This window comes from Falco naumanni, chromosome 5 (genome assembly GCF_017639655.2).
Source record: "Falco naumanni isolate bFalNau1 chromosome 5, bFalNau1.pat, whole genome shotgun sequence".
Lineage (NCBI taxonomy): Eukaryota > Metazoa > Chordata > Aves > Falconiformes > Falconidae > Falco > Falco naumanni.
In genome coordinates this window covers 76,170,510-76,195,418 of record NC_054058.1, presented here as the reverse complement: position 1 = coordinate 76,195,418, position 24,909 = coordinate 76,170,510, and the positions used below count along the sequence as shown (strand labels likewise).

The 24,909-nt window shown below is 39.1% G+C and overlaps 2 protein-coding genes and 1 long non-coding RNA gene across 8 annotated transcripts in view; 2 read left to right on the top strand and 1 right to left on the bottom strand.

Moving 5' to 3' along the window:
• The window catches only part of NAPEPLD (N-acyl phosphatidylethanolamine phospholipase D), a 22,629-nt gene extending 8,602 nt beyond the window's left edge, over nt 1-14,027 (top strand). For all 4 annotated transcript variants that reach the window (XM_040596536.1, XM_040596534.1, XM_040596535.1 and 1 more), the window contains exons 2-5: nt 3,565-3,877; nt 9,853-10,499; nt 11,544-11,658; nt 12,913-14,027. In XM_040596536.1, the coding sequence (XP_040452470.1) occupies nt 3,565-3,877; nt 9,853-10,499; nt 11,544-11,658; nt 12,913-13,038 (1,201 nt within the window). In that variant the 3' untranslated portion in view covers nt 13,039-14,027. The remainder of the gene's footprint in view (nt 1-3,564; nt 3,878-9,852; nt 10,500-11,543; nt 11,659-12,912) is intronic.
• LOC121089356 lies at nt 3,886-9,241 on the top strand. Its single transcript, XR_005828190.1, has 3 exons — nt 3,886-7,146; nt 8,034-8,035; nt 9,231-9,241. It is a non-coding gene; the product is annotated as an uncharacterized LOC121089356 (long non-coding RNA).
• ARMC10 (armadillo repeat containing 10) lies at nt 13,438-24,909 on the bottom strand. Of its 3 annotated transcripts, XM_040596544.1 has the most exons (7): nt 24,771-24,909; nt 23,341-23,486; nt 22,067-22,201; nt 20,603-20,779; nt 19,463-19,534; nt 16,256-16,335; nt 13,438-13,521 (listed from the first exon to the last, which is right to left on the bottom strand). In XM_040596544.1, exons 1-6 carry the CDS (start codon nt 24,904-24,906, stop codon nt 16,258-16,260), a joined length of 744 nt encoding a protein of 247 aa, XP_040452478.1. In that variant the 5' UTR covers nt 24,907-24,909; the 3' UTR covers nt 13,438-13,521; nt 16,256-16,257. The 3 variants fall into 3 exon arrangements, with proteins under 3 accessions (XP_040452478.1, XP_040452476.1, XP_040452475.1); XM_040596542.1 differs by lacking the exons at nt 13,438-13,521; nt 16,256-16,335 and adding an exon at nt 16,342-17,112; XM_040596541.1 differs by lacking the exons at nt 13,438-13,521; nt 16,256-16,335 and adding an exon at nt 17,375-18,262.

Genomic DNA, 24,909 nt, shown 5'->3' with positions numbered 1-24,909 from the left:
TGGGACATAAGACATGGGTTTTCCATGCCATATCCTGCCTGATCTACAACTTCTCTCTCTTGCTTTGTGGATTACTAGGGGCCCCTTAGTATTTGGCGCTGGAAAACCAGTTATGTGAGCTCTGCATTTTGTTTCATGTTAGGCTTCATTCTATTCATCAGACGTGGTTTTCTTCCCCTCTGTCTGGAGTACCTTCTGGCCTCATGGATTTGGCATGACTAATGGTCTCCTTCAGTAGTTTGTATGTCTTGGTCCATTTCCTTTTCTGAATTCATTTGGAACAGTAAAGAATCTCTGAGTGCAGAGAGGGTGGCTGCCTTGTGTCTTGCCTGAGCCTCTCTTACAAATGGTGGCAACCTACTTGCCTTTGTCTGGGGGTAAGTCCCCTCATCCTGAAGGATGGGTTCCATTTATTAAGAGAGCAGTTTAATGCTTTTAAGTAGAATAGTGGTTTTTATCTTTGTTTGAAAGTGTGGAATATATAAGATACCTTCTGGAACCTTACAATAACAAATGTTCACCAAGGACATCACTCTTTCCCCATCCTCCCAAGTGAACACAGTTCCGCTCCAGTTTGATTTTGGTGTCTTTTATCGCTCATAATTTAGTTGGCAATCCAGTGCTTACATTTATTTCTCAAGTGCCAAGCTATTATTTTTTGGGGGGAAGAATTCAAGAAAGTTGGATGAAAAATCATCTCATTTCTGATAGGATATTTTCTATTATTTAAAATATACCTGCCAAATCTTGTTTGAGAGACTTTCATTTTAAACTAATGATTGCTGGCTTTCAAGAAACGATCATCTACCTTTTTTTTTAATAAGAAAAATTAGATTGCTTTTACTGTATTCCATTATTATTCTAGGATATATTGTACCAGTTTAAATGAAACAGAAAGGAACTGGCAAGATTGATACTTCAAAGGAATGTACAGTTCATCAGGAATACTTTTGTCAGTTAATTGTTTGTAAATGTGTCCCTTTCTTAGGCATGTAAAAGGGCTTAAAGTATTCTGTGAGCACTGAGGTCTTTTATCCCTTCAGTTGCTTATGGAATACTAATGAAAGTAATGTATGTGCATCATGTGGAAAATATGTTGGCAGACAGATACCTGCAGTGCCTTAAATGCTTTGGCATTGTCTTTGTTTAATCAGCATAGTTGATCCCTACTTCCCCTAGAGGTTTATACTTTCAGAATAGATCAAAGGTTTATATGAAAATTTAAGCAAAAGTAGAATTCGCCTATTTTAGAGATGAATGAATAGATAAACAGAAGCTTAAAAATAAAACCTTAGGCACTCCGGTCTCTAATTTAAAATGTCTTGTAGGAACAATAATTATGGTAGTTATATATATTGAAAAATCAGACATCTGAGATGTAACAGACGAATTTCCTGGAATTAAGTACCTATCTGATTAAACTTTCGTGATTTGTTTTCATGATGCTTTCTAGAAGAGTGGATGTTTTATGCTGTGTCTGCGTGCTTTGCTAAATTAATAAGCTGACTTGGCATTGAAAATGCTCTTTGAGGAATGCCAAAAAACAAAAACAAACCCTCTTAAGTTAAAGTAACAGTTAAAATATCCATTGCTATTTTTGGGGTAGTCTGTCTTTTTGTGGCACTGATTCTTTTTGTTACCATTTCTGTCTGCTTAAAAGGGTATAGAGCAAATTGCGTGGCTGTTCTATTGAAGGCTGATTCCAGTTAATAGTGGAATAGAGAAAAAAGCCTAGGAGTATCAACAGTTAAATTAAAATTATGATGCAGATGTGATATCTTATTGCTAAATAGAAAATAGATAAACAGGGTGGCTTCAGTAAAACTATGGGGTAACTATAGACTAGAAAGCAATTACATTAAAATATGATTATGACCAAGGGTGATATTTATAAAAAAATTCTATGAGCAATGTTTTCTGAACATTGTTCATGCCTTATCAGAAGTGAATTGTGATATGTCAGTATTTTATCTCTACTGTATGGCATAATAATGATTATTTTGTTACGAAAATTTCACAACATCTCTTTGCAACAGACACTGTACTTTCTGTGTAGTAGTTGCAGGGATGGGCTCTGTATTTGAAGTTGGAGCATCACTAGTAAATGCATTTGGGTTCAACTTGATAACACTTCTTATATGTGTGTAAAATCTTAGCAGTAATGTTGCAGTGACACTATATTTCTTTTTCCCTGTAATTATGAACTTACGAGGGGCACAGTGCGTTACACAATTTCTAAGAAAACTGTGGGCTTTAATTCTGTTCTTTGAAACTGTTGAGTGGCCTGGCGCTGGTTCATCAGCCCAGTGCTGCTCATATGATCACACAACTGAAGTTTGAGTGTGAGTTAATGAACTAGTAGACAGGCTAAAACATGTGGTGGAGGGTTTTCCACAGACAAACTTCAGTTTCTTATCCAGAATTATTCCTGCACCTAAGCAGTAGATCATGTTATCTGTTCGTTACTGGTCATCTAGTTTTATCTAGGTAGTTTCTAAGTACCAGAAAGTTGTATGCTCTTTACAATAGCAATCTATTTAAAAAAAACCAACAAACAAAACTGTCAGAACAACTGAAATGTTGAAAGTAAGTATGGAGGCTGAAGTATTTAGCTTCAACTGAATTGCTTTAGCAACTTTAAAAATAAAATAGAGATATTTGTTTTTTCTACCTTGGATATAATGAGGACTCTATATTCTTAAACTCTGCAACACTTAATGTGCAGTTAGGAATAAGAGACTGACTACTGAGTTCACGGTTTTCTAAGAAATGTGCCAGTATTATGACTTTATAGAAATAAGCTTTTCTCAGTTATTTTCTCACTTTTTAAAGTATTTTACAATGGAATTAAGACCAGACATTGCAGCCATGATTTATTTGATATTTTCCAATTTTCTGTGGCCTTTCACTAGTCAGTTCAGTTAAATGTGTGTGACAATCGTATTTGAAACAGTTACTTTTACTGTTTATTACAATAAGCTTTTCCTTGATTTTGGGCAAAATAGGAAATAGGACCAAATATTTGTCTTTTGTGTTCTGACTTTTCTGTATGTACATGAATCTTGTCAGTAGAAGTAATGTGTTATTAATGCTACAAGAGGCTGCTGCTCTTACTACAAAACAAAAGTCAGTATATAGGCAAATCCTAAAGTACTGTATAGTTGCAGTGTCTCTTGGACAGTTTTGCAGGATCGTATTACATCAGGTACAAAATGTCATTAGCTTCAGGAGGAATTTACTATTCTTCCAAAATGTAAATTAAGGAACCCTTCCCCCTCACTCTTGCAGTTGGTAGATAATAGTGTTAGTATCTGAAGCTGTGCATACTGGGAAGTAAAATTCTGCCTGAACTGCAAAGAGATCTCATGGTTACTTGCCGCAGCATGTTTTTGCAGTCTTTTGTGTAACAGCAACTGTTTTAAAAGCGTATTTTGTTGAGGAAAAAATACAGTAGATCATAAAATGAGAAAGGCAGGCTTGTTTCTGATGTGTGTGAGGACATTCAATCTTATGAATATTGATGTTAGTCCAAGAAAAGATTGATTAATTTAAAATTTATTTTAGTTCTCCTCAAAAAGATATGGATAAGAAAACGGATGAAGAGCAGCCTTTGACTGCGTGTAGCCAGTATCCTAAAGAAGCGGTGAGGAAACGTCAGAATTCGAGTAGAGGTTCCAGGGGTAGTGATTCTTCCAGGACTTCCAGGAAAAGCTTCAGGCTGGACTACAGATTGGAAGAGGATGTAACTAAATCAAAGAGAGGCAAAGATGGGAAGTTTGTCAACCCATGGCCAACATGGAAATCACCAACCTTGCCAAATATTTTGAAATGGTCCCTCATGGAAAAAAATAACAGCAATGTGCCATGCTCAAAGCAGGTAAATACTTGTATGTTTTCTGTTCCTTATTTAGACTGCTTTTAGCTCTGCTGTAATCAATAAAATAGGACAGTTTCTAACTAATACTTATTAGGCACCTTTTGGAGACTTCTTCTAAATATTGTTATTCTGAATTTATTATCACTTTGTTCTTTTCAAAAGGTGGGTTAATACTTTTTCCCTCCTTCCCAATTTATCCAGCTCAGTTTGTTTCCAAAAACAATCCCCCAAAATGGGCCCCCTAACTCAGTCATAAATTACAGTTACAGTTTCCTTTTTAATAGGTGCTACTTTATGAAGCATACCATTAAAATCATTCATATTGCATGAAATAGCTGTGGTATATCTCATTTGAAAAATTTTGCCTTTTTTTTTTTTTGCTCAGACTGCCATTTACTACATACGTTACATCTTTCATAAAAATGTAATAAAAACTTGCTGTCATTTACTTAGGAAAGTGTTTGCAAATCTGTTTCTCTGTTTCCATACACAGGAGAAAAAATTGCATATGCTAAAACTAACCTGAGCAAGTATTTGTACTGAAATACTAGAAGTTCACTGCCAGTTTACTGGGAAACACCATTATTTGGTTTTGGTGTATTGCTTCTGGCAGATACTGTATATAAAGGAGGTAGGGGAAGCAACCTCTGACAGAAGCTTCTTTTTCATGAAGAGTAATAGATACTGGGAAGTCACAGGCTATCTTTGTGGCCACAAGAAGTGTTACGATGGCTACAGTTTTGACAGTTAGGATTACTACTTGGTGTATTTTCTAATGTGTTGACTGTACTTTGGAAAAGCTGTGCTGAAGGGTGCATGACCAGCGAAAGTAGTTTTGAACAAATAAGTGTTACTAATGATTTTAAGCATCCAAGAACGTATGCTTAAGTTATAAATCTCACAGTCAGTATTTAGCAAAGACCTTACACTTTCCATTTTTATCTTATGTGATTTACTGTGAAGGAAGGAATTTGATCAGCTTTACAGACAGGAAAGCCATGTTGCTTATTAGCACATGATGATCAGAGGTTTGGGGATTTCTTTAAAGGTATGTGGCATGGAACATGTTTAAGGGAGAAATTATCTTGGTTGTAATAGTTCTGTAATAATTTTACTTCAGAAAGAAGCATGTCAAGCCTATATTGGTCTTCGGATCCCTTCCGACAATTTACTGTTTTAAATTTGGTGTCCTGCTTCTAGACATTACCTGCACCTTGTAGTAGTAACAGCAGTTGTACCTCAGTGTGTATAGTTTTCTAGGAAGTGTGCTGCATTATGCTACTTTGGCCACGTTTGTGTAAAATTCACGCCTCGGCTTTTTCAATTGCCTTTGACTGCTGCCCTATTCTGTATGTGTTCAATAGGCTTTGTATCTTGCCAGCACCAGTCAGAAACCTGGTTAGTGACTAAAGTACCTGGAAGGCAGTGCTGAGGTGTACTACGGAGCGCAGAGTATACTGTGCTCTGACGGCAGTGGGGAACTGCAGCACTCCCCTTTAATTTGCAAATTAACCCTTCAATAAAGGATGGTTACAAAGAAATGCACACTGTACCAGTTGCAAAGCTGTCTCTCTGACCCAGTTGGGATTCATTCTGGACTGATTTTATTGCTTTGCATACAAAATTTTTTTTAATTAAGTGCTTGCAGTTATTCAGGAGCTCAGTAAAGTAAATTATAAACAGAAAAACTTAGATAGGGAGATAGGGATCAATGAAATGCACTTCTTGAGTCCTCAGCCATTTCAGTGCTTGTTCCAGCTATGTTTGTTCCACACCTAAATCAACCTTTAAAGCATTTCTGAACATGTTAAAAATCCAAAGGGCTCCATATTGTATTTAGTGCTGCTGGATAGCGTGTCCTTTGAGCCGGCTCCTACTTCAGTTACCACATTGAGAGCGCCTAGTGATACACCCTGCTATGCTGGGCAGGTTCAGTTTATCTGTAGCAAGTACTTTGCATATGTTATAAAAAAGAAGCATATTATCCAGGATATGTACTTCACTGTGTAAAAGCTATATGTATTATAATCATGCCTTCATAACAAGCCTATATCATTATCCTGAATGCATAGACTTCTTGTATTTTCATTACAGGCTTTATTAATAACTTTCTTTCAGTGCTGTTGGAGTATCTTTGATTTTTAGTTGTTGGATCAACATTTTAGATTGTTCTTATTTCTGTAAAATCCAGTGGTATTCCAGTATGCACTAAGCGCCAAAAATCCTAAGCTAATTAGCTAGTCTTACCAAAGCGTGTCATGTGTTTCTTCTTGCTTTGCATTAGAAGGAAAGAAGAACATGGGGGGTGGGTGGGCAGGGGCACAGCAAGAAGAATTCTTGTACCACTCCAGTGATGAAGATAAGACAGTATTAGGCACATTTTGCTTCTGTTGGTAGCTGATTTGACATTAATGCCATATTTCAAAGATCTGTTGTAATTCTTATAGTATTAATGTTTCTGGTTAGTCTGACAGAGAACAAAATGTACTCTAGCAGGATAAAAGTTCCATAAGATTATGTATTTTGTTCATTATGTTGTTTTATCCTGTGGTATGAATTTAAAGAATTTTGTATGAAGTATACTGCCAATAGAACTTGTGTCTGAAATCTTACGAGTAATGAGTCCTTATTGTTTTAAAAGGTAATTCTAGGGATTTTAGCATGCTTTTGTAAAATACTTCAACAAACCCAAACAACACCAAATGCAAACCCCATGCACTGAGAAGTAATTTCTTTAGCTATTTCCCTGTGTGATTTACTATAATAGCTCAACAAAATGCCTTATTTCTAATTTCATCCTATGAGGAATCAATGATTTGAATCAAGAGGCCTGTGTATCACAAACCTGTAGATCTCATACAGAGTCTGCACTTTCCAAATTACACTGCCTTTGTGCTCTTGGTTTGCCTTGAATTTTTGTTCACAGAATTTCATTTAAATAGGTCAGGATACCAGTTGTTTGACCTGTGCTACTCTTTATCTATCAGTCTTCCTGTCTGTGTGTCCTTTACAAATGCCTTTTGTAGGGATTAGGTCTACCTTTAAATCAACTATTCAAAATATTTCATAATGTTGACCCTAGTGACATCCCTGTAAAACCTTTAATAGTGCAGATGTGTTGTGGTTTTACCGTGGTAGGCAGCTAAGCCCCACATAGCCCCTCGCTCCCCCCCAGTGGAACTGGAAGGGCAAAAGTGCGAAAACTTCTGGGTTGAGATGAAGATAGTTCAATGAGTAAAAGCAAAAGCTGCATGCACAAGCAAAGCAAAGTAAGAAATTCATTCACTCCTTCCCATGGGCAGGCAGGTGCTCAGCCATCTCCAGGGAAGCAGGGCTCCGTTACACGTAACAGTTACTTGGGAAGACAAACACCATAATGCCAAATGTCCCTGCTTTCTCCTCCTTCCCTCAGCTTTTACTGCGGAGCACTACGTCATATGGTCTGGAATATCCCCCTGGTGAGTTGGGGTCAGCTGTTCCAGCTGGGTCCCCTTCCCAGCTTCTCACGCATCCCCAACCTACTGGCTTTGATGCTGTGTAAGCACTGTTCAGCAACAGCTAAAACATCCTCTCTTATCAACACTGTTTTCAGCACAAATCCAAAACATAGCACCATAGGAGCTACTAGGAAGAAAATTAACTCTATCCCAGCCAAAACTAGTACGATATGTTTGAGTCCCCATTAAGAACTCATTCTTCACATCTGCCAGTTAGCCAGTTCTTTATCTGTTTAGTATTGTTTATAAATATTGCAGAATGCTAATTTTAACAACTAGTTTTTCTCAAATGTCAGCAAAAATAAAGTGGCTTCATTTAGAGTTCTCGGAATAATTTCTAGTCTACCTCTAAACTAGCTACTTAAAAAGAACACTTTCCATTAAAAAAAGTACTTACTAGTGACCTAAATTGCATTATGATGATTAATTATTAACTTCTGTATGATTTTAATTTCTTCGATATAATCTGATTTGTTGACTTAACCACATGTAATTTGGTGGGTTTTCCTAATTTCTTTTTTTGAGTATTATGTTAGTTTTCTGGATCTTCCACTTCTTTTTTTTTTTTTAATTGAAATGTCACAATATAATACTTCAGATTTCTGCTGCCAGTGTCATTCCTGTGTACTTAGAAGAAAATAGAGGTAAGGAAGAAGCAGCAGTTTGTCTCAACCTAATACTCATACTTCGCTTATTCTTGTATGAATTAAGTGATTGTATTGTACTAACCTTATATTCAGCTTTATAGAAGGTTATCTCTTTCTCATTCCTGGAGATGGTAATGAAACTTTCTCAGTAGACATGTCTTGTCCTTAGCTCTCAGAAAAAGCAATTCCGTGAATATTTTATTACTTACAGTAGAATTGCAGGGGGTGGAGGTATGTGTGTTTTGTTTGACATATGCCCTCCAAATCAATAAAATATTGTGGAGGAAGTAACTCCCCTGAAGCTGTCAGGACTGTTTTAGCAAGGGAAATCCTAGACTCCTAAAGTCACAGCATCAGCTGGACTTCCAAGGGAGCAGGAGCTCAGCTCTGTATAAGCTTGCTGATTGTGCTAATTACTATCCTAGACCTAGAGAATGAAAGCAGCAGCCATTGCAGGGAGAACTTGACTAGGAATCAGAAGTCCTGGGATAGCTGTGTTTTACCAGGGAGAGAGAAGAGTGTCAGGACTCTGCAGAAGCTGCCTAACACAGGAAAATTCTTCTAAAGTGACATGAGGAGTTCAGACCAGAATTGTCTGGGAGGAGAGCCTTAGCCATGGTGTGGCAGAGCTGGAAATGATCAGGCACTCAGAGAAGACCTTTTGTTTGGTTGGGTTTTTAATAGGAAAACACTTAGTTATTACAAATTAAACTTCTGCATAAGCTTCTCAACCAAACTGCAGTGAAGAATGTAACTCGAGTTCAAAATGAGAGAATGAGTGGTGGTTGTACGACGAGTTTCGGTAGATAATGTACAGCCATGGCCTCCTTTGTGCCAACTTGGGGCTACACATAGAGTCAAATTTGGAAGCCGACTAAGCTGAAAGCTGTGTTTTCCGCCTCTGGATTAATTTTGAGCTGAATCAGTTCTGTGATCCATTAGACTTCAGTGGGGACTCTGTAAGTATTCATGTTGGAACGAGAGGGGAGATGGAGGAAGGTTTCCTTAACTTTGTTACGCAGGAGTATGGATTTAGGTTGATTTGAAGTCATTCACGGTGCTACATCTTAAACATACAGGGAGAGTAATAATTAAATTTTAATTGCCTTAAGGCTTCAATAAAACATCACAAGAAGCATAGCTAAGGGCCTGAAGGTCCATGTTAAAAATGAGTTTGTGTTTCACAAACATTCATTGAATTATTGGCAGGATGGGAAGAGAGAATTGTAAAAGCTAACATTAGCCAAGTGAGGTTAACCTCCCTAGGCTGCTTCTACACACAATGGGAAGAGAGAGAAGGTCTGCTAAAGGCTGATAGAACAGAGCTTTTGTGGAGTGCTGATAGGAACGGGGCATTCTCTTTCATGGGTGGGTTTGTGACTTATTTGTGCTAGGATTTAGGGATGCATCGTTTAGTTGCACGAGTTTAAACTCAAGCATTTGTTACAGTAACACTGTGTATAGATATTTTGCAGGTCGCAGAAGGCCGACTGATTACAAAGCCTTCTCAGGATGCTGTTAGTGCTTTCACTGCAGTGCTTTCAGACTATTAGTAGGTCTCCTGGCCTGATGGCATACTCCCCAGCTCTCCTTTCTCTCTCTTGACAGAGAAGTGAAAATGTTACAGAAACTGAAGATGAAATTAGGAGGAAGTACCTAGGAAAATGGTCATCAAAAAGGCATCTGTTTTGTGTTGCAGTGCTCTGATTGCCTGAAAATATAAACAAAGCATAAGTCTTGACTGTAATGATTTGTGCCTTGTATGCAGTTTTTGTTCTGCGGCCAAGTACATTCTGAAGTCTCTCATGCATATTGTGTTCTTTTTCGCTAGGAACTCGATAAAGAGCTTCCAGTGTTAAAACCTTACTTTGTCCAAAAGCCGGAACTTGCTGGGAAGACGGGAACTGGTATGCGAGTCACGTGGTTGGGACATGCCTCGGTTATGGTGGAAATGGATGAACTTATATTTCTTACTGACCCAATCTTCAGCCAGCGAGCTTCCCCTACTCAGCTGGTGGGCCCCAAGCGTTTCCGAGGACCTCCGTGCACAGTAGACCAGCTCCCTAAAATAGATGCAGTCATGATCAGCCATACCCATTATGATCACTTGGACTACAACACTGTAACGAGCCTAAATGAACGCTTTGGGAGTGAGCTACGCTGGTTTGTGCCTCTGGGGCTCTTGGACTGGATGCAGAGATGTGGTTGTGAGAACGTGATTGAACTGGACTGGTGGGAAGAGAACTGCGTCCCTGGCCATGATGCAGTAACTTTTGTTTTCACTCCTTCTCAACATTGGTGCAAAAGGACTGCGACAGATGATAACAAGGTTCTTTGGGGCAGCTGGTCTGTCTTGGGACCTTGGAATAGGTTTTTCTTTTCAGGAGATACTGGATATTGTGTTGCTTTTGAACAGATAGGTAAAAGGTTTGGACCTTTTGATCTCGCAGCCATCCCGATTGGAGCTTATGAGCCAAGGTATGAAAATAAAAGTTTGATCAAAATACATAAATGAAATCATACACATATATCAAAAATACACCCAGAAGTGAAAACTGTAGGTGTTAAAAATATACAATAGAATATAGAGGCAAAAGATGGAAATTGCTGAATGACAAAAAAAAGCAAAAAAAAAAAAAAAAGCAGGCAGTAGGCAGTCAGAAGATGGAGTTGAAATGTCTAGGATGCTTGCCTGTGTATGTGTGGTGTTCTTGGAGAGTTTTTTCTTCGCTCTTCAGCACAGCAAGGATGTATCAGCTGACTTTCTTCCACAAAAAATGTTGAGTAAAAATCTGGGATTACTTTGTGGCTTTTTTCCTGAAATAGCATCACTTAATCCAGGGCATTTAGATGCCTGCAATTTGCTGTGTTTTTCTCTTGCTTTAGTCTTTATATTGGTTTTGCAACTTATCTGGAGATAAAGATGACTTCTTTATAGGGGGACATCTGTTTAAGCATCTGTATCGTACTTAGAATGACTTATCTAAACTTTTAGATGATAACATTCATAATGCTGGAAGAAAAACATGTATAGGCTGTGAAAAAAAGATAGGAATCTCAATAGTGTGGCAAAATCTGGTATCTTTCAAGAATTGCCAGGTTCTCTCTTCCGCTTTACCACCATTTCCTTAGACTGTCTTCTCAAGCACACACTTTGGCGTGCACTGCTAGCATGAAATTTTTTCAGGTGTGGATTTAAATCCGTGGCCTTAATGCCTGAAGGCACCAGTAATATGTCCTTACACTAATAAAAATACTGGTAAGAAAAAAATGAATCTGAAAAGGAGAGTGAAATATATGATCTGCTGTTCTGTGGGTGTGTTGGTATATTCCAGCTTGTTGATTTTGAGTTTTCTGTATGTTGTTCAGACATAACATGCTCCATAATTTTTTGGTTAGGTGAGTGGGGTTTTTTGGGGTGGGTTTTTTTGTATTAAGATTCTTTGCAACTTACCCAATGAAAGCAAAGAAATCTTGCACTGAATTAGGTGACACAAAAGATTTACTTTTGTGTTTTGGTAGGTGGTTTATGAAATACCAGCATGTGGATCCTGAAGAAGCAGTAAGAATCCATATCGATGTTCAAGCAAAGAAGTCTGTGGCAATTCATTGGGGGACCTTTGCTTTAGCAAATGAGGTAAATTTCAACACTCTACATGAGTTCACGTTTTTTGAGTGCACAGTCATTAATGAGGCTTTGCTCATGCAGTTTAACCTATGTGTCTCTAGATGTATACTTAAAATGTAAACTTCGTATGAATGAAAAGTTGTTACTATTTGTACTGCTGTCCAAAACAATGCTTAGCTTTTCGTAGCCGTGGAAATATTTTATGTAATTGTTAAGATTAACTTGAAAGTACAGAGTTATTGAAAGAAAGTAGAGAATTTCTGATATCTGAAAGCTGAGGAACGTGAAAGGTGGCGACATTTATGCAATAATAAAAGTAAACTCAGCAGTGCATCACTTGGAGACAGTAATTGCATGCCCGTAGGTCAATAATCTTTTAATCATGGCTAGTCTAGTAAATAAATAGAATAATGTTTTTAATTGTTGGTTCATAGTTAAGTACCAGCAAGAATATGAAAAACTGAATTATTCTGAGTTGTTTTTATTTATTTTGTTCTCCCCCCTCCCCAGCTCTAAAAGAAGGTTACCTAGGTACCTTCAAAGTGACTAAAAATGCAGTGAAAGGGAAGTAACTACATCTACTTTGGCACACTTTGTCTAGTAGCTGTTGTTCAGCTTTGTCTTTCCATCAGTTGCAGGACTTCATCACGTAATTCAGTCGTGATGCTACCTAGGTTTACCTGATAAATCACGTTTTCTTTAACTTGGATATAACTTTCTATCCATGATGCTTCCAATAAGCTGTGTCACTAGTGCCCACGGTACAAATGCTACTATGTATTTAGAAGCACCAAAAAAAAAAAAAAAAAAGGATAATTTCTCCCTGCCGATGCCTTTTTCTGAAACGTTAACAAAATACTGAGGCAGCTGCGGGGGGGCTCCCCCGAAACCAGGCGCGGTTTCCACATGGCGAGGCGGGCAGCGCTGTTACTGAACGAGGGACAGCGCCCCCTGCTGGCCGGGAGCGCCACTCCTCCCGCCTCGCTGCTCCGCGGGCATCTAGCCCAATAGGCGGCAGATGCCCGAATTTTGGATGGCAGGTTGTGCCTTGCTGGTTACTCTAAAACTGTAAATTGCCATTCTTATCGTTTAAAAACGAAACAAAACATTACATTTGACAAATATCCTCCTCGCCACCCCCCGACCCCCCGTTTTAGATCATGTTTAAAATTTAAACCATTTCTTGTTTAGAGCAGTGATACGCTTTTTTCCCTCAAATGCTGCAATGGTATCTTTTCCCTCATGTTATTCTTATTTTTCCAGTATTACTTGGATCCTCCAGTTAAACTGAACGAAGCTCTTGAAAGATACGGCTTGAAAAAAGACGACTTCTTTGTCTTAAACCACGGAGAATCACGGGACTTGAGTACAAACGATGGGTTTGAGTAATGAAACGGTAGCATTTCCTTATAAGCCCCGTTTGATTTGAACTAGCAATTAATGTTACAAATATTAATATTATCAACTTACAAAGTAGTTTTTTTGGAGTGAATTAGCTTTTTAGATGCCAGGTTTGTCAGTTTCAGAACTAAAACTTGCATACCAATTTCACGATAAATTTTGCTAGTTATATTGTTTATAAATTTTGAGGTGATCTAAAAACTGGTTAATATATAAGGTATTGTCTGGGAATAACTTGCAGTTTCAGCTCTATGTACACTGATAAATTACTGGGGGTTTTAAAAACTTTTCATCTTACCTGCAGCAGCAATAATAACCTCAGCACAGGACATATTCTTAGAATTAATGGCTGACTTGAATTAGTCATTGTTAGAATGTCATCTCCCAGTTGTTAGTCGTTAGTCTTCAGGTTCTGCCCTGCACTTCGATAGCTTCACTGTGTGTTTTCTGGGGTGGAGTCTTCCAGTACAGCTGCGTTGTTAAAGCACAAGCACGGTAAATTAATTACTTTACTGAGTGCTTCTACATTTTCATATATTGATGAACCACAAAAGCTGAATTTTACAATGATCTAAAGAACTGTGCCTTTTAAAGAGAGATAATTTAATATTGCATCATTGATGTGTAAAACTTACTGCTGGCCAGAGTATCTGCACACTTTGTTGGTTTGCCAATGTTTTTAAGTTAGGCCTGAATGTGTCTAAAATAACTTTGTCAAATGCAGTCCATGACATGGAAGAATCCCTTAATGGCACTTCTCTTTGCATTGACTTAGCCTATTAATAAGTAATTTTATTTTTTTTTTTATTGTTAAGTGAAAAGTCTTAAGCAAGGGCTGTTGTATTTTTCTGGTAGCTTCCCTCCAATTTTAAAGTTGAATGAGAGATTAAACCTTGTTAAGTATTGTAAAACTTGGCTAAATGTATCTGTATCAAATTGCCATGCTAATTTACAGAATTAAAGCCTATTGTTGCCAATAAAAAGGGTTGTTATTCTCCTTCATAGTTAATTGAAAATATTTTTTCGTTAATTATTTGTTTTGATCTATGGGGTATGTGTATTTTTTTCGCTCTTGCTGTGCATTACGTTTTATGATCATACTCCATGAAGATAAATAAAAAGACATTATCTGCCTGCAGTTTAAAGACATGAATTTCTGGCAGCTCATTAAAACCAGTTAATGAGATTTCAGGCTAGGAGCAAACTGAAGTAATCTTTTAGCTGTTGACATCTCTTAAAAATTTATATTGGGAAGTCCTAGAAGTCTTGTAGATCTCAGTGCCAACAAAGCCAAGATCAGTTAGTCCAACTTCGTGCTGAGGAAGGGTTCTGGAACAGAGGATTACACTTAATATAAGCTACTTTTTCTTATATTTACTTTGGTGGGATTCATGTAGAATTATTTAGGCTGGAAATGACCTTTGAGATCATCAAGTTCCAGCCATTAATCCAGCACTGTCATGTCCACCACTAAACCATGCCCCTAACCACTGTATCTACATGCTTTTTAAATGCCTCCAGGAATGGTGATTCTACTACCTCCCTGGGCAGCCTGTTCCAGTGCTTCACCACCCTTTCAGGGAAGAAATTTTTCCTAACACCCAATCTAAACCTCCCCGGCGCAGCTTGAGGACATTTCCTCCTGTCCTGTCACTTGTTATCTGGGAGAAGAGACCGACCCCCACCTGCCTACAGCCTCCTGTCAGGGAGCTGCAGAGAGCAGTAAGGTCCCCCCCGAGCCCCCTCCTCTCCAGGCTGAACAGCCCCAGGTCCCCCAGCTGCTCCTCACCAGACTTGTGCCCCAGACCCTTCACCAGCTGCGTTGCCCCTCTCTGGACACGCTCCAGCCCCTCAACGTCCCTCCTGCAGTGAGGGGCCCAAAGCTGAACCCCGTGTCCGAGGTGCGGCCTCACCAGTGCCCAGTGCAGGGGGACGGTCACTGCCCTGGCCCTGCTGGCCACACTGTCTCAGATACCAGCCAGGACGCTGCTGGCCTTCTGCCCCCCCGGGCACACGGCTGGCTCCTGCCCAGGGCTGTCACCCAGCCCCCCAGGCCCTTCCCCCCAGGCAGTTCCCAGCCCCCTGCCCCAGCCCGTCGCGCTGCGTGGGGCTGGTGTGACCCAGGGGCAGGACCCGGCACTGAGCCCTGTTGAACCTCCTACAAGTGGCCTCGGCCCATCGGCCCGGCCTGCCCAGCCCCCTCTGCAGAGCCCCCTGCCCTCCCGCAGGTCAGCGCTGCCCCCAGCTCGGTGTCACCTGCAAACCGACCGAGGGTGCACTCGGTCCCCTCGTCCAGACCGTTGATGAAGACATTGAACAGGGCTGGCCCCAGCACGGAGCCCTGAACAGCACCTGTGACCGGCCGCCAGCAGGATGTAACCCCGTTCCCCACCGCTCGTTGGGTATTTGACAAACATCAAGATTTTTTTATTTGAAAAGGTAATTCTAGTATGGTCTAAGTGTGTTCACCATAATTTGTACAAAAATGGTTTAAAACTACTCTCAGTTGTTCAATGTTGATTTTTGGGAGGGCCTTTCAGGTGAAGCCTCTATTGGGCCTTGTATTTACAGAACAGCTTCAATAACAATTGGGATAAAACAACGCATATACATGTTCATAATATTTTGGAGGACACCAAGCTGCAGGATGTTTTGAGTACTTTGAAGGATGTGATTAAAACTGAATATTTTTCGTTTTTTTTTTAGTTTTCAAAATCATCAATAGACTATTCAGTAAAATTCTGTACTTTAGAAAGAAAGAATGGAACTAAAATACAGAATACCTAGATAAGCAGCCATACAGCAGAGAAATATTGACAAGGATCAGAGACTAAACGTCAGTAATGGCATAAGTTTTGTTGTGGATCTATTAATTCACACCATTTGTATGCAGAATGGTGACTGTTACACTTTGCTTGGTGCTGGAATGATTCAGTCTAGGGTGGGGTGGGGTAAAATAATTCAACACATTTTCATGAAGACTCTTTGGAGAGTCTTGCATCATTTGAAAATATCTGAACAGCAGTGTTCTATGAAGAAAGCATTTAAATATAGGTCTTTCTAGACCAGTAAAAGAAGACTGAGACAACAATGTAAAAAGCTTTCATGTGCTTTTAGAAAAGGGGAGAATGGTCACTTGTTTCTGTCAGATATCAAAGGATAAGAGATCAACTTTAATTATCAAAAAGATATCTGAATAACTTATTTTTAGGTTGGAGAACATGGAGAAGGACATCTAGAATCTCTGTTGCTGAGCTTAAGAAAACACCTATCTATCAGATATACCTGGAACAGACCAGATGAAGTTCTTGTCACAAGAGAATAAAGGCAGAAAAAAATTAAACTAAGAAAGTGGCAAAACATTAAGTGATTGCAATCTAACTTGGTTATTACAAAATTAACTTGGTTTTGGAGTAGTGGAAGGAAAAAGGGAAGTTACTGTCGATGCAGCAATTGTCAGGGGTCTGACTGGGAATCATGCCAGCTTCTGCCTTAATTGTATTCCCGATGAATTAAAACTACCTATGCAGATAAACTAGATACATGTAGCCTTGCCCCTGTATTGATCAGGACATAGATACGTGTATTTTCAAGGTCACATTTTTCTTGCACTTCTAGCTAATTGCAAAGGCACCTGCTGAGAATAAATATCTATTGAATTACAGAAAGAGAAGACAGTACTATTCAGAGCAGAGTGAGTATATTAACTTAGAAAGATGAAGCATCTGGTAACAGTCTTAAAAATGGTACAAAGTGAAAAACTTATTTTCTAGCCTTTACAGCTGACGCTTTTTCACTCTCTCTGATGCGGTGTTCAGGAAGTTTCAGTAGTCTCATTTTAAATATGAAGTGTTTGCTAGTACATTTCATGTTCATCAGTGAAATGTCCTTCAGGTTCTTTAACAATGACATTTATATGTGCTCCACTTCATTTTTGAATTAACACTGGATTGATGACACAAGCTCTACGGGGACTAACTCAACAGGAGCACTTGTTTTGGTGATGTTCCAGTTGCAGAGAAAAGAGTAGCGCTCTCCAAGGAAAGCAGCCTCAAGGACTACCTAGAGAACAGGAAGCTTTTGTAAAAACACGTATGATACTGCTCTTGTAGACTTTTTAACAAAGATGAGAATGTTGAATTGCAGTTGCAGATAATCTTCGACTCAAAATACTTTGAAAAATATGCATGCTTTCCTTAAAGTGACAATGTTAAAAAAAGATAAAATTCTTGCAATTATTTTTCAAGTGTAGAAACCTTGCACAGTTGTGGTTAACTGCACTGCAGTTTGGCTAAATGCAATGGATATACTAAGCACATGAGAATGTCATTTCAGAATATATTTCATGCAGGTAAGGTGAACAAAACAGGGTGGGTAACTTTAATATGCAGTTTTCATTGAAAATACTGATTTTGTAGGAATCCAATGATAGTTTGGTATTATTTTTATTTAATATTTTCTAGGATTTGCCAGCACCCATTTAGTAGTTATCAGATTAAAAAAAGTAAATGCCTAATCTCTAATTGCTAAATCTTTAATGCTCCATTCTGTAGAGATATTTATTCAACAGCTGTAAATATTTAAGGCAACAAAAATTCTTTGACATCGAGAAGAATATTTTGATTCACTTCACTCACCCATTTGAAATGGTCAGTGCATGTATGAAAGTCTTCATGTTTTAAACTATTCCTCCCCTCTGGTACAGGTACCAGCTGTACAGTGGTATTTCAGTACTAATTAAGCTACTGCTTTTGTCTTGCTCATAAAAAAATGTTACGCTTTCTATATTAAATACATTGCATTCTCTTTTGTAGTAACTGATTTGTGCCTAATAATACGGTACTATCCAGTATTTTTTTGGTTGTTTTATTGTTTGCTTGTTGGGTTTTTTTTTTTAATCACAGCATTCTTAAGATCAGATATTTTCATCAGGTCAGTCTCTTTTTTAAAAAAAACACTACTGTGTTAATAATTTCACAACTTGCTCTTTCACTTCTGTATCAGGGTGATGCAACAAAGATGCCAGTTTCTGAGTGAATGGGGCAGAGTCCCTGCAGAGTATGAAGAAAATTGAATCTTCACTGTACTGGTCCTGAATCATGGTGCCGTCTTCATTGTTCACGTTCTTTTTCAAGTTTGCTGCAAATGCCAGGGCTCTAAGCAGAATATCTCTGTGTGTACAATTGCCAAAAAGTAACAGCAATGATGGCACCTAGGGCATTCAAGAAATAATCCACGCTTAAGCACCAGCAGTAAGTACACATAACTAAATCTAACTAAAAAAAATATATATTAAAATCCACACCTAAACCATATAAAAGAGAAACCCTATAAAATACCAGAACTCCATATGCTGTGAAAGCATGCCAGAAACTTGCACAGCATGCATGTTTCCTCTGTAGAAAAGACTGGCGTGTGCCTTACAGGATAATAAATGCTTTGTACTTTCAATCTCCGAAATGTGGTTGTCTGGAAAATTCCTATTTGGAAGAGAGGGTCTGCTTCCTTTCTCAGTAATGTTGCTTTTGCCCTTTGCAGTGATCTGAATGTTTTTATGTTAGCACATCTCATTTAACAGAGAAGTGAGTATTTAGCTACACTAATTTTGTTTCAATAATGAAAAGTCAGTAGTGGCAGACAGCTCAAAAATAAAAGCCACTGCATGTTTTAAGAAACTTACTCTGGGGAGGAGGATGCAGCACTATTCCAGTCCCTGACTCTGTTTTGGTGTGAGGAAAGGACACAACTGAAATAAACCTGTGTGCCAAGGCCAGCAATAACAAATGTCAGGTAAAGTTCTCCACAAAGACACAAGTAAATGCACCGGGAAAGTTCACTTACAGAGCTTAGAGACAACAGTTTTATAGCTGCATTTGAGTAAAGGGGTGGGGATTTCAGTGGAATTTGGTTGTCCTGGGTACAATATGTCAGCTATAGAAACAGCTGTTGAGAAGGATCTTTTACAATACTGGCTGTATTTGATGTCTGTACCCGGTCTTCGGTCTGTATACTGACTGCATGTCTGGAAATGAGGTTTTGGGTACCTTAGATACAAAACTTCATGGTACTACCCCTTTGGTAGAAAGGAAAGGTGAGAACAGGCTTCTGCAAGCTGTCACTGATTATCTGGAATGGTACACAGGAAGTATGACTGACTGTCTTCAAGTGCATAGTCTCTGTGACACTCCCTCTGCAAATTAGAGTACCTGTATCACACCACACTCCGGAAGAAAGCTAGCCTTTCAAAGAAACACACTTCTGGCTACTAATTTTAACCAGGTACTGCCAAAACTTTTACTCTGGAGTTGCATATGTGCTTCTAATACATTACAATTCTTCTAATCCATGCACATATCTACACACATACACACGTATAAATGCTAAAAATACAATGAAACAGTAAGAATCTTACTTGAGCTCTGAGAAGATGTCTTGTCATGGCTGGGTTTGCAGATAAGTTCACAAGTACTTTCAAAACTTGAATCTGAAATGAGGAACATACAAATTCATTGCAAGCTCCAAAACCAGTAAATACAGCAGTAATGGGCATAAATAATGTTGGTGTTGACTTGGAGAGGGAAAGGTAGAATGGGTCAACTAACATCTTGAGTTGTGCTCTTCAGTCTTTGGTACAGATATAGGAAAAACCAAAGCTGACGGAGTCACTAGCATGTATGTGCTAAGTACAGGCATTTTAGAAGTGAATTCAGTTTGACTTAAGCATCAAAACAAGGCAAAACACTGAATATTTTTAAAATATACAAAGGCTGGTTAAGTACTGTATTTAAAATGCAATCAGAAGTGTACACAAATACACCTTTGTACTTTCCTGGACCTTGTGACACTAATCTTTTAGCTAAACACTGGGAAAAGGCCAACTGCTACTTACTGTGCTTAAGTAGGCCTGCTAAGTTTTGTGGAAATTCGTGTTTTGGAAAACTGCTTTTGATCTGATAGAGCAACTGAGTACATTGATCGTGACGGTACTGTGACACCTTGAATAAACACTGAATTTGGTCCCTATCTGAAGCTTTTATCTTCTTTCAATATTACAATAATTCACAAATAAGCACAATTTCCCACTGCAGTCACTAAGGTTCCAAGAGATGTAGTAAGGGTACATACAAGCATAAGGGTACAGAAATCCCTAGCTTAGGTTATCACTGCTTGGCATGTTTCCCTAGAGATCATGCATCAGTGAAGCCTTTCACATGCAGATTCTTCTTGCCCTGTGATGCAGTAGCAATGTTTAGTGGGCAGAAGAGAATTCTGGAGTTGCTATAGCAAAGGTATAGGACAATAGCAGTGCATACAGCACTGCTCTGGTAGAGCTCTAGCCCAATAGTTCTGCTATCAGCATTCCCTTCCTCCCCTTCTGAATTTACGTTGAGAAAATAATATAGAACTGTATTTTTGGATATTATGTGCTATCTGCTATGATTAATGAATATTTGGTTTTCTAAGCACAATCTAAATGGTTTTACAAAAACAGTAAAAAGGAGGCAAGTAAAGCAGCTCATAAATGGCTCATTAACAATATACTCCCCAGTACCTGTGTCCTTTCAGTTCCTTCTGAAAGCAAATGAAGAAAGCATGGAATTGAGTTTATCATCTTATGATGGTAGTCACTGGTAACAGACATATTTGTCAACAATCTGAGTCCAGCTAGCTGCAGTTCAGAGTTCAGGGGAGCTGATTCAATGCTCCTACAAACTTGTGTTATGTATACCTGGGGAAAAAGGAAGGGGATAAAAAGAGAAGACATCTTTTGATACAAGCATATTTTCTATTCACCAATAGTATCAGTTGCCTAGCTACAGTAGCATAAATACCTCTTGAACACTGCTGGCGAATACATAACCTGGAAACAAGTCCTTTTTTGTTTTGTTCTGAATATATCCAAACATTCTATCAGCATGATAGAAGCAGACGTTACAGAGTTATGCTCACTAAACTTCCTGAATAATAAATTGCTCTGAAAACCCAAACTGCTTGGACCCCATCTTGGAAGTGCCACAGTTGCTTTAAGGAGTTATTTAAACAATCACTTACAGCAACTAATATCTTCTCAAATGCTGAGAACAAGCTAAGGACAAGTCTTCTTCCAACCATGTGGTCCATTCACTGGAGTGCTCCTCAGCAACAGTGATGACAATTTACATTAACAACTATTATTTACTTAATTTTCTTCTGTATGATAGTATACAACAAATCTTGGAGTTCTAACTAAGAAAAAAAATTACTTTGCCTTCACTACAGGAGTTTTGTACCTTCTTGCTGTTGGCAAGCACTACTTTAAAAAAAGTTGCTCAGTACTAAAGATGCTGCAAACCACCATGTACAGTCAAATTGCGTTTTTATCAAGCTAAGGAAAAACTACTGAAAAACTAGTAAAAACCTTCAAATCTTTATCAGCTTGCTGCTTGGACACTTCTTCATCTATTGATTAATCTGACAACGTCAGAAGTGGATGCTTTTTTGATGGTTGGTCATTCCACATCCATAGTATCTACTGAACAGCAGGGCTTGTTACCATTTTTACACACTATTCTTTTAAGATGGAACTATCACCCTGGAAATTTGGTCTCATACAAATCCAGGGGATCAGCTACTGTTTTCTTCTCTCTTGCCTAAGGAGTCATGCTAAGTTCAGTCTGCAATCCATCCTATTAAACAACCACTGCTGATGTTCTAGATACATTTGGAAATCATCTTGCCTCACCTAATTTTACTATAAACTTAGCAGCACAATCTCTGTTTAATAGCATGTGGTAAAAGCTAAATACAAACTGCCTAGTTTCCCAATAGTCTTAAAAAAAAAGCCAGTGCCAATGATGCAATGCATTGTTAAATTACCCTTTTGGCCTTGGGACACACAGATAATCCAGATCTGCTGATTTGTATGTCTAACTTCAAAACATCTTGGCATCCTGGCTTGTATTTAACAAATATGCTGAAAACCCTGTACTGTCCTCTGTGTCTCAATTACTTTGATTTTTCCCTTTAAGAAACTTACCTGTATCTCTTCCTGATTTTTAATATTCATACTCAAATTATTAAGTGCATTTAATGCTTTTTCTTTAACTTTGGGAACACAATCTGAAAGCATCCTTCCAATAATAGAAAGGCCATCCAAATTTCGGATTATATCCTGAAATACAGAACAGATACTAGTAAGACTTTTAAAAATTTAAATGCTAAAGGCTTTCCTCAAAGTTTCCATCTTAGTGCAAACCAAACGTGCAAATGAAGACTTCCCTAATGGACTACTCTGTTTAAAGACAGAGCGTTAGCAGACATTGCTTTATTGCTCCCACTAAATTAAGAATAATCCTGCTTAGGGCCAAAGAATGATTTGACAATAGCACAACACCTTTGCTTTTCAAAACTGGCCTGCAAAGCATGCTTACAACATTTTAAAGAATCAAAGGTAATTATTGCATAAAGATTTTACAGAACAGCTGAGCCAGGTCAGAGTACTTAAAGGTCCTGACTGAACAGAACAGAATTTCAAGATGCATCTTTATATTATTACGTTAGAAGTTCTAAAACTTTATCTTTCTGTTCCGTTACACCTGATTTTATTTTTTAAAAATCTTTCCCACAGATTCTAACCATCACTGAAAAAGCACATGTACTGTCTTCTAGAAAATGAAAAATGGGCCAACAGGCCTTGGGATTCAGTTATGTTCTGCTCTGATTTATACTAAGAAAACAGTTTTGAGAAGCCAGAATACACAACTGTCATAAGTACCATACAAAAGAAAAAAAAAAAAAAAAAGTGGAACCCCGGATGCTGAACATTTACAAAGGCATGAAAATCTGCATCCAGGTCAAAGTTTTTCTGCATCATATTTCCAACTGATTTGAAAAGACCTGGATAGTTGGAAAGTTGCTAAGATGTACACAGCATACAACTTTGTAAAGATAACATATTTTAAATTATCTCAGTAAATTTCTGATCCTGAAAGTTTTGACCCTTCCCCAATTCAACCCTTTCATTAGCATACAAAACTGTAAGCAACAAAAGATAGGCTTACAGCACTTTTAAAATATAGAACTCTGTACAGACTTTTAAGCTGTACAAACATTAAGCTTAGATAAATTATACGAAGCTGGTAAATTATATAATTTGGGCTAGCAGAAATTAAGGCATAGACATAAAGAAGATTTTAGAGCACAAGCTATCGTAGCTCTCAGTCCTGCGTCACTCTTTGGCAAAACAGCAACTCTCATCTTCCATACTGACCAGTATTTAAATACTGTTGTTTTCTACAGAACAATACTTACTTGATTTACAGAGAAGGCAGCACTGTTGCTGAGAGTAATTAAAGCTTGCTCTTGAATTAATGGATCATCTGTGGCCTGGAGCAAATGAATAAGTTTCTGTAAAGCATCCGCATCCATGGTATGGGTTGATGCTAGAGGACTGTTGTCTGTCGGTGTTTGAGAATGAAATACTTGATACAAGTTTGAGACATTTCACTTAGTTATCACTTAACGTTTTTTTACAAAGCTGAGGTTTAGCTCTCAGTTGTAGGATGCATTGTTCCAAGTTTGATTGTATCCAACCATTGTATCAGAAGACTGTGTTTTACAACAGCAAGCCTTCCATCCTTTTCCCTGAGTCCTCTGACTACCTCTTTTCAAAATAGAAAATAAAAGGAATCATAACAGCTTGAGGTACATTACTCTTTGGTTAACCAACAGCAAATTGCCCCTTCAAAGTCATTAGGAATATTCACCAAATACGTTAACATCTTTCCTTGCGTTCCCTGAAATGAAATGTGGAAATCTGGTTGGACACTGTAGGAAAACAAGACTTCTGACTTGCAGACTACCACTTCAGAAATTACGATAATGACATTTTGCTAGTACCCTGAGGTCCTTTGACAAAATAACAGCCGCAGTGTTAAAAACACTGCCCATCATGGCATGACTCAAGTAACTGAAGCAGGCTGTTTGAGTCAGGATGATGTTACGGAGTACCTGGCTTTTATAACAGGGTGACACAAATACCATCAAAGACCATTTTCCACCAGGTTAGAGGCAGAACTATTTAACTAGCTGCAAAGCCTGAAACCCCAACCTATGACTATTGAACTAGTCATAGATGATGAGAGATTACTTTTGAGAAGCTAACCAGTCCTTTATAATTCCACATATTTGCTGTCACCATCTCACCAGGCAAACACCATAGTATTCTTGGGGAAAGGGGAAGAAAGAGAAAGAAGAGCTCAACATTATTTATGATATTGAAAGAGCCAGCTAGAAAAACAAAATCTTATTTTTTATCCTTATCTTCATCTAAACACTTTTTGTAGCTGTAAATTATGGGGGGGGGGGAGGGGGGGCACAAATAACTTTAATAACAGCAAATCACCCCATTAAGGAAATATACTGAATGGACGTATGCTTTTGGGAGTTGAAAAAAATTAACCAGGCCTTTCTAAATACCAAACGTGCTCCGGAGTCCTCTGGGAAGGCCGCACGGCCATCCGAGGGCCGCTAAGCCGCGCTGTGGCTCCCCCTCCCGCCGGGCGCAGGCCTGCCCCGAGCCCGCCGGCCGGCAGCGGCCCGGGCCGCGCTCCAGAGCCGGGCCTGGGGACGGCCGGAGCCGGGGCCGGCTCCCGCCTCCCCGGCGCATCGGAGAGGCCCGGCGGCGGACGCTCGGCCTGCAGCCAGCCCCAAACGCCGTCCCCGCCCGGCCGTCCCCTCACCTGACGGCGGGCCCCGGGCGGCCCCGGCCGCAGCCCGCTGTCCCCGCCGGCCGCCCGCCGCCAGCCGCCAGAGGCAGTAGCAGGCGCCCGCCCCCAGCACGGCGGCCGCCACCCTCAGGGCCGCCCGCTCGCCCATTTC